At 37.0% G+C, this 14,723-nt stretch overlaps 2 protein-coding genes across 2 annotated transcripts; one reads left to right on the forward strand and one right to left on the reverse strand.

Moving 5' to 3' along the window:
* The first annotated feature begins 364 nt into the window (after nucleotides 1–364).
* LOC149184355 (glucan endo-1,3-beta-glucosidase-like) lies at nucleotides 365–1,747 on the forward strand. The gene is made up of 2 exons (XM_089418911.1): nucleotides 365–492; nucleotides 625–1,747. Exons 1-2 carry the CDS (start codon nucleotides 417–419, stop codon nucleotides 1,602–1,604), a joined length of 1,056 nt encoding a protein of 351 aa, XP_089275037.1. The 5' UTR covers nucleotides 365–416; the 3' UTR covers nucleotides 1,605–1,747.
* A 1,937-nt stretch (nucleotides 1,748–3,684) lies between these two features.
* On the reverse strand, nucleotides 3,685–4,473 carry LOC149184356 (uncharacterized). Its single transcript, XM_089415314.1, has one exon. The coding sequence runs from the start codon at nucleotides 4,471–4,473 to the stop codon at nucleotides 3,685–3,687; it is 789 nt and encodes a 262-aa protein (XP_089271440.1).
* Nucleotides 4,474–14,723: the final 10,250 nt, after the last annotated feature.

A 14,723-nucleotide genomic window follows, 5' to 3' on the forward strand; every position in this document is an offset into this window, starting at 1 on the left:
GCTTATAAATATTAACACGGTCTTTTCTCGCTATGATCGCGCTGCAGGCCAATAACGACTGCTTGCGAATAAACTATGCGATTCTTACAGTCTACGCTGGTTCTTGCTAAACCTTGAAAGTTGTAGGTTGGAACTCTTTGCACTGGCGATGACTAAGGGTGCCAGCGGCTCTCGTTCATTCAATGGTGGTAGGCTGCAACCCTGCCACCTAGGAGACTACCACGCTTAACCATTCAACGGTCGTAGGCTGCAACCCGTCCCACCATGATTTATTGGTGGCGAGACAGAGCTAGTCCGATACGGCACGGCATCATTCTTGGCCTATCGATCCAATCCATGCGCAGACCAATCGAGCTCCTTATAAATACAACGCCCTCGCATGCTATTTATCAATCCTCTCATTTCCTGTGATAAAAATGGCAGCCTTTAAAGACCAATCTAGGATCTTCCTGATTGGATGTGTGGCCATCTTCTGTTGTTTAATTCTCGCAGGTAAATTAACATGATATTGCATTCTTTTCCTCACTACTTTGATACATGCTTCATACAATAGGATTGTTATTCAAAGATTTAAGTTCAACCTTGTCGCTCTATTAAACTGATTTAATTGAATTCGGTGTGCAGATGGTGATAAAATAGGAGTAGACTATGGCATGGACGCAGACAATCTTCCATCTGCAGACGAGGTGGTAACTTTGATGAAGTCCAACAACATTGGGAAAACGAGAATTTACCAGGAAAACAATGTTGTACTGCAAGCTTTCGCGAATTCTGGTATCGATGTAATAGTGGGTGTCGCTAACAACGAACTGGAGAACATATCTTCCAGCCAAGAGTCGGCAAACGGTTGGGTTAACGAGAACATTGTGCCCTTCTATCCCGCCACCAATGTCAAATACATTGCAGTGGGAAACGAAGTTTTGGTAACCGATGACAACGTTCAGTACATACCCTATCTTGTTCCGGCCATGAACAACATTCAAACTGCGATCCAGAACGCTAATCTGCAGAATAGCATCAAGGTCTCTACCACCCACAGGCCGGATGTTAGCAGCGGCAACTCGCCGTCTAAAGGAGTCTTCGTAGATGCTGTAAAGGACACGATGAGCCAAATACTCAAATTTCTGTCACAGAACGGCGGTCCCTTCATGGCGGATGTCTATCCATACTTCAACTACATCGGCGACCCAAGCAACATTCATCTGGACTACGCTCTCTTTCAGCCCACGGCTACGCCGGTGACAGACGGAGATCACAGCTACAGCAACCTGTTCGATGCCATGGTTGATACTCTTTTGTCGGCCATGGAAGCCTCGGGGTATCCCAACATCCCGATCGTCATTACCGAAAGTGGATGGCCTTCTGCTGGGAAGGATGTGGCGGATGCGGCCACCATTGAGAATGCTCAGACCTATAACAATAATCTTATTAAACATGTATTATCGAATGCAGGAACACCAAAGAGGCCAGGAATGAGCATCGACACATATGTTTTCGCGCTTTTCAACGAGGATTTGAAGCAAGGCAACGAGACAGAGAAACACTTTGGACTATTCAACCCTACTACTAAACAGCCTGTATACTCTGTCAACTTCTCACCATGAGTTGTGTTGGAATCCACATCACATGTGACCCGAGTCGATGCAGACAAGCCCTTTATCTTCATGCAGTGCTATATGTAATCTGCAAGTGTATGGTTATTTCTAAAATAATTTGTGAACAATAAAATGTCAAAGAAGTTGAGTCTAATATCGTTCTGGAAACTGAAAGTCTTCACATTTGTTTTCAAAAGTTACGTTGCGCTCGTCTGTACAGTTGGGTATTTTTTTCGCATTCAAAGCATTATTGATGACTAATAAATTGTGTGCCTTTGGGTTGCTAAGTCTTTAGTGTAGAAATTGGTGTTCAATAAAGACCCGCCAATGTTGTTGTTTTCATGAATAAAAATAATATTTTAAAGTAATTTATTTTTGATAATGTTTGATAGATATTTTTCTGGAATTGGGTAAAAAAAATTATAATTAAATTTTGATGTGTTTTATTTAAAGTATTTTTTAATTATATATATAATTTAACATATTTAAAAATTTAAAATATTTTAATATAAAAAATTTATTGTCAAATTTTTGATTTCAATACATTTTTTTAATTAAATAAACTAAATAACAAAAAAAAATTATTAAAAAAAAATAAAAGATTGCACCCGCATATCACATGTATCTGACATATCACATATCTCTAGTGCGCCAATCAATCAGTTTATGCCTAACGGCTGCTCCTCGCCCCATACGGCAAGGCGTCCTACCCGGCCTATCGGTTCTTCATGTGATAGAAATGGGGTCCTCTAAACGCCAAGCGAGATCATCTTGATCAGGTGTACTGTCCACCTTCTGCCGTTGAAATCAAGCCTTTCATTATCCGACCCTTTTCTTCAAATTTGCAATTTCTCCTTAATTGCCATAGAAATTTATTTAAATATATTAGGACTTTGACTTCCGTATATTTTTTTTTAATACATAGAGTTTTAAAACTATTAATTCTTTCAAAAAAGCAAATCTAATTATTAACATTTTTTTTTTCTAGAATAATTAGTAATTAGTTTTTTTCACCAGAGAATTTTATTTAATCAAAAGTTGTTACATATATTTTAAAAAGAGTAATTTAACATTTTAATAGTTTTTATTTTGTCCTATAGCGTTTTTTTAATGGTCAAGTTGAGTTGATTATGTATTATTTAGTCGGTTTTGCAGTTTTAATTAAAGTTTTGGGAAAATGATTAGTATTTCCATTTTTTATTAATTTAAAAATAATTTTCAAATTTTCAATAAATATTATTTCTAATTTTTGAGTGGTTGAGGAAGCTCTCATGGTACATAATTCCACTAATGTATGACATTTTATTTTTCATTTTTTCCAATGCTTGAAATTCATTTTAAAATTAAAATAAAAATAATTTTGTTGAGAGTTTTTTCGGTAAAAATCACATTGGAAACAATTTGGCGTCACATTTTAAACCATCTAGGGTGGTTCATCTTATACAAGATGAACCACACTAGATCATATGAAATGTGTCGATAAATTGTTTCTAATGTGATTTTTACCAAAACAACTCTCAAAAAAAGTAATTTTGTGAGTGGCCATTGAGTTGGTGTGTACCTTGACACTGTCACTGTTATGTTAACACTCTGCTCAACGATGAGGTTACAGGTTGTTTTCATAGGCCTCTAAGGGGGGAAGGGGGAGGCGGGGCAGGTGGGCCGAACAAATGTCGAAATAATATTATTATGTTTCCTTGTGCGGAGGGTCGAGTATGTGTGGGAAAGTTGAGGTCCTTTCCATATTCAGTGCTATGATATTGAAAAACAATGTGGTAATTAGTATGGTGATTACCCTGAGCAGAGCCAAATTTTGTTCTCTGGTAACTTTATTAGGAATATGTTGGCAAACCTTGTCTATTTCCTCTGTTCCATTGGCATTTGGTTCTGTAAGGATGTCTTTGAAATGTTCGACCAAGAGCCGTTCCATTTCTTTCTGCTGCATCACTCTGTTTCCTTGACTGTCTTTCAAGGAGAAGATTCTGTTGTGGTGCCGATGGTTCAGCATTTCTTTATGGAAGAATTTGGAATTATTTTCCCCCTCTTTTGGCCATTGGACACAAGATTTCTGTTTCCACAAAATTTCTTCCTATTTTCGCCTTTCCTCCAGTTGCTTGATTACCTTGCCTTCCTCCTCAGCCAGCTCCTCGTTGCGTCCATCCTTGATGATTTGTTGTTGTATTCCTTCCAATCTAGACTGGAGTTTTCCGTGCTCCTGTTGGATATTGCCGAATTCTTCCCTGTTCCATTTCTTGATTTTGCTCTTTATTTCTGTGAGTCTAAGTTGGAACGAGTGCATTTTGTTGCGGCCTTCCGTTCCCCTCTTTCTTTCCTGCCACCAGCCTTTTACTTTGTTTAAGAAGTCAGGAGCTCTAAGCCAAAAGGATTCAAAACGGAAGGGCCTCTTTTTATTCGGGTCATTCAAGGCTATTTCGAGCTTAATTGGCCAGTGATCGCACCCTATTAAGGGTAGGATAGAGGCTTCATAGAAGATATCCGATCCTATTATGTGCTCCAAGATTAGAAATCTATCTAATCTTGACGCAATTTGTTTGGCCCCTCCTCTTCTATTGTTCCAGGTGAATTTGTTGTTTATAGTTGGGATATCAACCACCCTTAATTCTGCTTGGACGTCCCTGAATCTTTCCATCTCTGGGTCTTCTCTGCTAATTCCACCTTTTTTTTCTTCTCTGGAAGTTATCAAGTTGAAGTCTCCTGCCAGAATCCATCTCTGCTCCTCGTGCATGTTTCTAAGCTTTTCCAATTGGTAAAGGAACAAGCCTCTATCAACATGGGTATGGGGCCCATAGACAACCGAGACCGAAACCCATTCACTTTGCCCAATGAGTCTGAATCTTCCTGTCAGGATTCTTGGCATTCCTATCCATCAATCTGATAGGACTCTGCTGGATTCCAAATAATTGCTATCCCTCCTGCGCTTCCTTTGGTGTCTACGATTACTTTTTCATATCTTGGGTTTATTTTATTGAGGATTTCCTCCATCTTCTGGCCTGATATTTTAGTTTCTTGGATAAGAATAATTTTGGGTTTGTCCTTCCTGAGTCTTGCCGCCAAATGTCTCTGTTTCCCTTTGTTGTTTAAGCCTCTAATATTCCAAGATGTCAAGATCATTGGTTAACTTGGGATAGGTTTTGAAACACCGCTGACAGCGGGACCACTCTCCCTGTATTGACCAGCATTTCTCCCATTAGTTGGATGGAGTCCTTAAGATTTTTCCTTCCTCTTTTTTCCCCACCTTTCCTTGTCCTTGCTGATCTGTTCTGCTGTCCTTCTGGCTCTCTTGGAATTCTTCTGGTGTGGCTTTACCTTTCTCTAGTTTAGCTTTATACTGCTGGAAGGTTTCCGCATACAGCCTCTTTTGGTATTCCTGGATAAACCTCTCATCTAAATTCCTCCATTCGTTCAGTAGTTTCCTTAAGACTTCTTCCTCCTGACTTAGATCTTCCCTTTTTGTCTCCAGGTCTGTTTCCATCTGTTCAGCTTGTTCGTCCTTTTCCTTGCCTTTCTCCATGGGCTCACTCAGGGCTTTCCTTTTTGAGTGGTTTCTTTCACTGCTCTCGCTATTGTTTGACTCCTTATCCTCTTGATTTTCCATGGTTTGGTCATCCTCTTCACCCTCTTCCTGTAATATTGCAACACTGTTTGATTTCTCTGGGGTTGGTTGTTTTTCCTTCCTGTCTTCATGGGGGGTTTCTTTATTTATTTTCCTTTTGCTTTTCACCTCTTGGTATCCTTCCTGGTCTATTGGTCATTTCTTTTGCAGGGGGGGCCTCCTTTCTTCTTCTTCCCTTGTAATCGGGCATGCCTTAGCCAGATGGCCATGGACATGGCACCTACGGCATCTAAACGGGATGTGCTCATAGTCTATGTTTTGTTGTCAAACTTCTTCATGATATTCAAGTTCCACAGAGTCTGGGATGGGATTTGCGAGGTTCATATAGACACATATCCTGGCGTACGAGGTGTACCTTCCTTTCTTCTTGGTTTCTACTATTTTCACGAAACTTCCTATTGAGTTTCCTATCCCCTCCAAGATTTCCGGGTCCCAGAAATCTATAGGTAGCCCAAATAAACGAACCCAGACAGGTGCTACTAGAAATGTTTCTTTATCAGGGTTGTAGCATTCCTCCCAAAAACGCATAGATAGACCAGCATTATAATAGAAATAAGGGCCATTTTCAAATACCTTTTCCTTGTCTTGTAGGTTTGAGAAAATTACCGTGAAAAAACCTTTCACTCCTAGCTTGAGCTCGATGTGGCCTTGGGGCTGCCATTTTTGCTAAATCCACTTGGTGAGATCTCTTTTCGACGGCCAGACTCCTACGAACTTGCAGATAAGGGCATGATCCCTCATGTAGCTTCTGTACCTTTCCAGCTTATTCGCTGGAATCACAAACCTGGGTCTCTCCTCTGCACATGGCAGGCATCTTCCCCTGCGACCTGCTTTCCAGGTTGCTCCCAGCACCGGCCCTGCGCTCCGGTTCTCCTTTTTTCGCCTGACTGTTTTGGCTATCTCCTGTCACCGTATCCCGATAGAAGGGGATCTCTTCCCTCCTGACATCTTCTGTCATGCCTTTTGTCTCTTAGTCTCTGTTGACTTGTGCTAGTCCGTTCTGTTATTTGCCCCTTGGCCCTTCCTTCGCTCCTCCCCGAGGGTTTTACTGTCTTGCCGCCATTAGGTTTTTGTGTTGCAGAGTGCTCCTCCTTTCCAAAATAATGATACTTGAAATACTATAACAATAAGAATTTATGTTTTTCACTGCTTTATATTATTACTATTATTATTTCAAACCACATATTATATGTAAATTGTTGACATTGAAATAACTTAATTAACATGGGATATTTTATTTATGAATTACATTGTAAAGAATTTTTTTATTAGTATAATATATTTTTAAATGCATCTCAATATTACTTAATTTTGCATTAGTTTATTTATGGTGCACATTGAAATTTTCAATTACTACTAATATTTTTAAAATGTTACATGTTAATTATATAGTAAAAATAGAATGAATTACACATCTCCCTCTTATTAATATTATTACGAAGGAGTTTAATCTTTTTATTTTCAATTACTTCTTGACTTTGCACGACAAAATATTTATTGTTATTAGCATGTACACTCACATACACATATTTTTTGCAAGAGGGAAAACAAATCATAGTGGGAACAACCATCATTAACTGTTAATCTCAAATGCAAGCTTACCCATCACTATTATTCAAAGAAAACCACGTCACCTATAATTAGTTGTACAATTTTAAGGCGTACCCAAACTTGGTTCTATATATATAAATATATATATACTCTAAAATTAATAATAAAATAAAATACTTATCACTACTTTTTCAAATTGAAAAACAAAAAAACAGAAACTTTGCATACATTCCTAAACCTAAGAGATTTATAAAATTAAGCTACATTAATTATACGCTTCATGATTTAAAATATTTGAATTATTTTAATATCAATTGAAAAAAATTGAGCTTCTTGAATTTTTATGTTATTGGTCTTTTTATAATTTCCTCATAAACATGTTTAGTGGACGTGAAAAAGGCTTAAAGTGGTTTTTATTTCAAGATAAGTGATATGAAAGTATTTTCAAATATATATATACTCTGAAATTAATAATAAAATAAAATATTAGATATCATTTTTGGGATTCAACTGCGTTAAGTAAATCATTCAAAGTATGACCATTTCCATGAGAGGTAGTCGTAAAGTGACTAATTTCTCATGATTTTTGAATAGTTCACTTAGCACTTATCATGGATATTTAAAGGGTTTAGTTATGTTTTCCATTCAAATATGAAAATATAAATAATATTAATATTTTTTGTTTTAATTATTTTAAAATAATTTTAAAAGTTTAAATAAAATTATCTTATTTCATATGAATATGGAAATATTTTATTAATAAAAATAAGAATGAAATATTTTTATTATATTTTTTTGGTTGTGATGTCAACCACTAATAACTATATTTTATAATACTTGTAAGTAAATCAATATTTTTTTTTACGATGTCAACCCCTAATAACTATATTTTATAATAATTTTAAGTAAATCAATATTTTACATATATATATGACTGACCAAATCACCATAAAAATAAAATTAAAATAAATACTTTTAAAATAAATTTTAATTTATATATAAAATATTGGAAAATTAAATATATAATTTCTTATTATAAAATATTCGATAAAAGTTAAATCTATACGGCTGGATTACTGAACATTAAATTATAATCCGGCTAATAATTAAATAGAACGAACCTGAGAAGCAAGTTTATTAGGCTAAAACAATCACCATCGCCACCACCTATCTACCCTTTACCCACCTTCTGACGAAGAGCTTTACTACTTCGTTTCACTCACTTCACTCTGCTTTCGGATTGTGCACCGCGTGCCAGGCTCCAGTTAAATGAATAATTGTTATTGAACATTAAATTATAATACGCCTAATAATTAAGTAGAACGAACATAGAAACAAGTTTGTTAAGTAATTTTGTATTGAAATCTTCCCATAGTGTAAAAGTCATGTCTTAGTTAGACGTCAAACTCGAGTATTTCAAGACTTTGCCTGTTAAGGCCCGATAGCATGGGATTTATCGCACGGTATCCAACCTGGTCTACCATTGTGAATATTCAATGGCTGTGGACAGCAGTCGAGCTTCCCATAACCCTGATCAAAGTCCTGCATACTCTGTCAACTTTTCTCCAAATTGACCGCAACTCAATTCTCCTTAATTATTTGTATACAAAATGCAATGATATAAATCTATAGAGGATGCTGCATAAATAAACATCCTCCTTCCTTCTTAAAGTGCCGAAGCCGTCACAGTATTAAACAAGTTGGATTGAGAAATTTTAATCTTTGAAATGAATTGTTAGTCGAGCAAGATATGATAAGATGGTGGTCAGGCAAACCACAAAAAAATGAATCCATAATGCCGTGATGATATTTTCTCTTTTAATGATCTGTGACGAACAATCTCAATAATTATTCTAATAATATAAATATATACTTATGCATGCAACACTGACATTTCCACAATAAACAATAACAGAGTCTCGCATTAGGCCAGATTATACAAACAAATACCTCTGCCTTAAAATAAATGTATTCAATTACTTGGTTCCACACTCTAAATCAATTCTCTATGTACAGATATACATACAAAACTATATTTGGGGTTCTCTGCCCTCTCTGGCCCGATTTCTCTAGTTAATGGCCTTTCCCTCCTATGCTGCCTCTAGGCTACAATACTCTCGATATTCTCCCTATCCGTCTCGCTTCTGACTTTTCAGAAAGGAAAGGAACACATATATGCTAAATTGACCATCTCCTCCACAATTAGAGGAATAAATTATACATTTATAATTTAATCCTATCCTAATCTAAACAAACTAGACTACTGCCTGGATCTCCACGCAGGGAGGATCATTTGCCATTTTATTCCCATTTCTGTTTAGAATTTGGCCACTCTTAACTACTTACATTTATTTGAAATTAATACAAATTTAATAGCCAAGTCTTCCTCCAAACTTGCATTAGCCACAACATGTAACCACTCCATCACATTGTTGGCTAGGTCTAGATGCTCCTGCATCAGACTCCCAAGGTTTAAATTAATCATGATCTCCTGATCATGCACTTCTTATCTGTGTCCTCCTAGATCCAATACTTGGTTTGGTAGCTTTTCCTTGGTTACTGCTATTGTTGTTTGTCCCTCAAGTCTCTATCCTTTATGCTATAATGCCCCATCGGTCATGCTTTCACCGTTTGCTGTTGTTCTTTTCATATATCTTACTGTTGTTTTGCTCACTCTAATTCTCAGTTTTCCATTCCCTTCACCTGTACCATTCCTTCGAGCCAATCTTCCTTTCTCCTTTTTTCCTTTACTTGTTTTATTGGAATTTTGTTGTACGAGTTTCCACAACTCATCCAATTCTTTGTCCACTTCACTTCTCCCGTGTTGAATAATATCCTCCTGCAACTGATTGTGTTCTTGAATAAGAACATCATAATCTATGTGTCCATATTTTCCCATATACATTTCTGAAATGTATAAATTCCTTCTCCATTGGTCCTCTGCAATGACCTCACTACTTCTTACTTCAATTCTCAGCATACCTGTAACTTCACAAATTTCTTGAAATCTCAGATTTTTTCCTGCTTGTTTAGCTACTTGGAATATTTCTTCTTCCAGTAACTTCATTTTTGCACTCTTAAGGATTATGGCATTATATTTTTCTACTCCTGAAATGTCATATTAAACGTCTTCTTCATCAGTAAACCCCTGTAGTATAATAGTAATCCTGTTACTATCATATCTTGAACTCATTTCTAATTCAACACTCCCATACTGTAGATTCCACACCATTTCATATTTCTATGACATTCTAATCTCACCCTTCATTAATTCGATCTGTTCTTCAGAATTGACTTCTTGGTTCAGATTGACTTCACATTGCCTTGTTCCTGCATATAAATCTTCATCAAAATTAATCAATTCAATAACCACAAATTCTTTACCTTGCTTCCTCATTATGCCAATATTTCTGACAACTTCTTTTCCATATTTGTCATTCACGACAACTTCTTCATCCTTATTCAGTTCTGGTTGTACAATTTGATCACTTATTCCTTGGTTTCCTTGCCTCTTTTTCAAAAGACTTGACTTTTACCACAAATCTGCCATCTCGATTGGAATTTCTCCCAAAAGTTCTGCACAATCTTCATTGTTTGCATCATCTGTCTTTAGTCGTTCTTTACTCTGGCTTCCTTCAAGGTCAATGATCTTCAATGATTGTTTAATATTTACATAACTTACTACCGCTATGTTTAATAGCCGCTCTTCTCTTTGCATCACATGATTATGTGAGTTTCCTTCCTTTAACTTATGAAAAATCATATCTACGTTGTTCCCTTCACTTATGATAACACTAAACAGTCACCTTACTTCAGTGTATCCTTTGATATCAATAATCTTTTTGCCATCCTCCTTTTGACTTATCCTTTGGATATCACCTGACTAGACATCTTCTTTCACTTGGCTCTCACTTTCCTCCTTATTCTGCATATCACTGTGAGTAGTCATCTCTCCACCCGTTAATATAACAGTTTACAATAACTGCTTGTCTTTCCTCAAGTCTATATGACTTGCAAACACACAACAACCTTAAATTTTCAAAGTACAATACCTTCCATTTTCTTTTGATGCTTCAAGCACCAATCCTCCATCATAGATCTTTTGGATTTCAGCAGATCCTTCTTGCTATGACTCCATTTCTCTGAGTATTTCCTTCTTTAACAAATCAATACAAATTTGTTCAAGTTCCCTGAACTCGTTCATCAGCTTGCCATTCCACCTCTGTTGCAATAGCTTGCAATAGCTTTCACTTAACTCTTTTCTTCATTCTCCATCTGTATCTTCGATCTTCGTTTGTCTTTCTTTATACTGCCAGGCTAATCTCTTATTCTTCATTCTGCTGCCAGTTTCTATACTTCTGCAATCTAATGCCTTCCTCAAATTCATTCTCATATAGCTGATCATCCCTTTCAAATTATTGGTTCCTTCCATCTTCATCTTGTCGAATTAATACTTTTTGTCTCCTTCATGTCTCTGAGGAAATAACTTCTCTGTTCCTCCTGATCGTTCATCTCACCTTCAAATAATCTCTGCGCAATTTCTTTGATTTCAGCATCATATTTATTAATGTTGTCTTCCACACCATGCATAGTAATCATATCCTTTTCTCTATCAAGTTCTAAAAGCTTCATTTCTCCTTCAGGTTCCTTGAGCAGTCTTTCCAAGAGTTCTATTTCCTTGTCAAATCTCTCGAGTAGTTCATCACAACTTCCATTCTTAGCTTCATTCTTTTCCTGGAAATCCTCTAGAGTTATCATGTCTTCAGCACTATCATATTGCAAACTTCTTTCATCAATTTTATTAAAAAAATTCATTTGTTTACCTTCTTGGAATACCACTATGGCATTGTCATTAGACTTCTGGTCCATATCCACTTCATTTGATTGTTTCACAACAAACAGAATTTCATCTATGAACTCCTTCTGCTGCAATAGATCAACACCTTCTTCCTCTAAAAGGGATTCTCCATCATGCTTCACCTCAAGAGCTTCATTCCTATTTGTGACAGTTTAACCAGACTATCCATCATCCTCTATATATCCTGCAAACACACACAAACTATAAGAATTAAAATCACAAGGCTTCATTGCCTCATCTGCTTCCCTTGTCAACATATCTTCGAATTGTTCTAAACTATGCCAATAGTCCATGAGATCTTCAGTTGATCTCTCATTATCCTCTTCACCCAACATTTCACCTTGTTCTGGTCTGCAAATGGAAACTTCCATTCCTGCTTCTGCTTCTTTGAGTTCCTCTGGTTCCTCTTGAGCACTCAATATCTACTCAATCTTTCTCAATTCTTCTGCTATCTCTAGCTTCACTTGCTGATTTCTCTTTTCTCATAGCCTCTGCCACTTTACTCTGTTCCTCATGGTCCAACCATGCTTTTGGTATTCATCACTTCTTTGCAGCATCTCCATAAATATTCCAATCTCGAAATCTATCTTAGCTCTCTCTGTCAAACTCTCCTTCACTCATCCTCATGCCATTTGCTTTGACATCTTTCCTTCTACTGTGGATTCTTTCTGAACCTCTGCTATGACTATCTGTAGTCATCTTCTTATCCTCTCTTTCCATGAGCTCCTCACTCCTCTGCAACAAGACTTTGCAACAGAAATTCCTCCTTATTGCGATCTTACCTCACTAAGCTCTCTTCACTCAGTGTTTTGGTAAGCATGGTCCTCTATCTGGAACCCCCTCCTGAGCAACACCTTTGCTCCTTCTAGGCTTCTGCAATCTCTCACTCTCTCTTGAGAACACTTCAGCTATCCTCTTTGTCTAATCTCTTGTTGGATTCTTCAGGTTCACTGCCACTTCAAAGCGATTTCTTTGCTCTGCTTTTAAGAACACATCCGGTTCTTCTCTCACAGCTTCTCTTGTTCTATATTGCTGCAGTCTTCACACTTTCTTATGCTGCCACCTGTGGTTTGAATGGATTTCCTCTATCTTTTGCATCTGCAAGTTCTACTATACATCGTCTTTGTGTGCCTTCCTTCTGTCAGATTAGAATTTGATCCTTCCTCTCGTATGCATAAATATCTTAACACAACTCTGTTTTTAGTTCCTTCACATGGAATTTTCTTCCTTTTTCCTGCTCTGATACCAAAAATGACGCAACTCTAAGCCTGCCACACAAATATACCTTATCGGGGCTTAAGTTCCCCTTAATGGCCCTTTAAAGCTCCATTCCCACATGCATGCATATTACAAGTGTTTTATATGCTTTTGGCCTTAAAAATCCCAAATCACCCCGCTTTACACCCTTTCTCTACAAAGCATAGGCCCTTTACTCTATCGGGAGTGGAAAGCCTTTGAAAAAGCTTAAACTATGCCTTTTTCCCTTTCAAGACCAAATACTCTTGAAAAGGTAGAAACAAAGCTTTTCTGCCCCTTTTACATAGCTATATATGTTAACGCTACAGATTTAGAACTGGCCGATCGAGCTGCTCAGATTAGCTCGCAATATCGGTAATCGCAGTCTCAATGCCCATAACTATTGGCACTATACTTAGTGGAGTTTCGATGTGATAGCATAATCGCTATCGGCAATAATAATGGTTCTTAACAATATATAACCCCTGCTTCAAAACCCTCTGATGGGATGGCCTTTACGAACCCGATAGGCTATCCAATCGACACTATACTTTTTTGGGTCCGGGTAGGTTGCACTATCATAATTCGGCGATCACAAGCTGGTTCCCTTCCTTCGATGTGACGCGATTTATGTATCAGATCTGATATAACTCAAAAGTAACATTTATATTATTTCAGGTCTGTTATAATGATCCGCTTAGTGGTTTTCCGCTGTTTCTCTATGTAAATGTGTTTTCCACTTGTGGACCCAAATTACACTAAGTTTGCCTTAACCATGGGGATTTCTACAGTAGAGTATAAAAGCACAAATCCAATGCCAAAATCATTTGCATATAGAGAAGGAGCAAGCATTCGAGGCCTCCACGGGCCTTTTATATAATTATGAATGCAACACTGATCTTTCCACAATAAACAGTAACAGAGTCTCGCCTTAGGCTAGATTATGCAAACAAAGACCTCTGCCCTAAAATAAATGCATTCAATTACTTGGTTCCACACTCTAAATCAATCTTCTGTGTACAGACATACATACAAAACTATATTTGGGGTTCTCTACCCTCTCTGGCCCGATTTCTCTAGTTAATGGCCTTTCCCTCCTATGCTACCCATAGGCTACAATACTCTCGGTCCTCTCCCTCTCTATCTCGCATCTGCCTTTTCATAAAAGAAATGAACACATATATGCTAAGTTAACCATCTCCTCCACAATTGGAGGAATAAACTATACATTTAGAATTTAATCCTATCCTAATCTAAACAAGCTAGACTACTTGGCTTGATCTCTACACAGGGAGGATCATTTGCCATTTTATTCCCAATTTTTTTCAGAATTAGGCCACTCTTAACTACTTACATTTATTTGAAATTAATACAAATTTAACAACCAAGTCTTCCTCCAAACTTGCATTAGCCACAACATGTGACCACTCCATCACATTGTTGGCTAGGTCTAGATGCTCCTGCATCACCATTGTTAAATCAATACGAATATAGTGAGATTTTGTTTCATGTGTAAATATGCTTGCTCTCTTGTTTTTGAGTTGGTATCAAAATAGGTTTAGCCCCAATTCTCTCAAGAGAACTATTATGATGATGCCAATTCTGCAAGCTTAAATCCTTTTACATAGGGTAGAATGCGAGAGTGTTTATTTTCCGTATGAGTGATTGTTGGAGTATTGAATTTGATAGTTTTGTTGTGTGTGATTGTGAGAAGGATCTGGAGTACAAAATCACCGTCCAAAGTATTGTACATGTGCTGCTAAAAAAATTTGCATAGTCATTGTCAAAGGAATGTATTCATCTTCTTATTGAAGAATTTCCATAAAATTTGTGGATTTATGAATTCCCA

The sequence above is a fragment of the Pinus tabuliformis genome, chromosome 3_2, assembly GCF_031772625.1.
Source record: "Pinus tabuliformis cultivar Carrire ecotype Pingquan chromosome 3_2, CPIR1, whole genome shotgun sequence".
NCBI lineage: Eukaryota > Viridiplantae > Streptophyta > Pinopsida > Pinales > Pinaceae > Pinus > Pinus tabuliformis.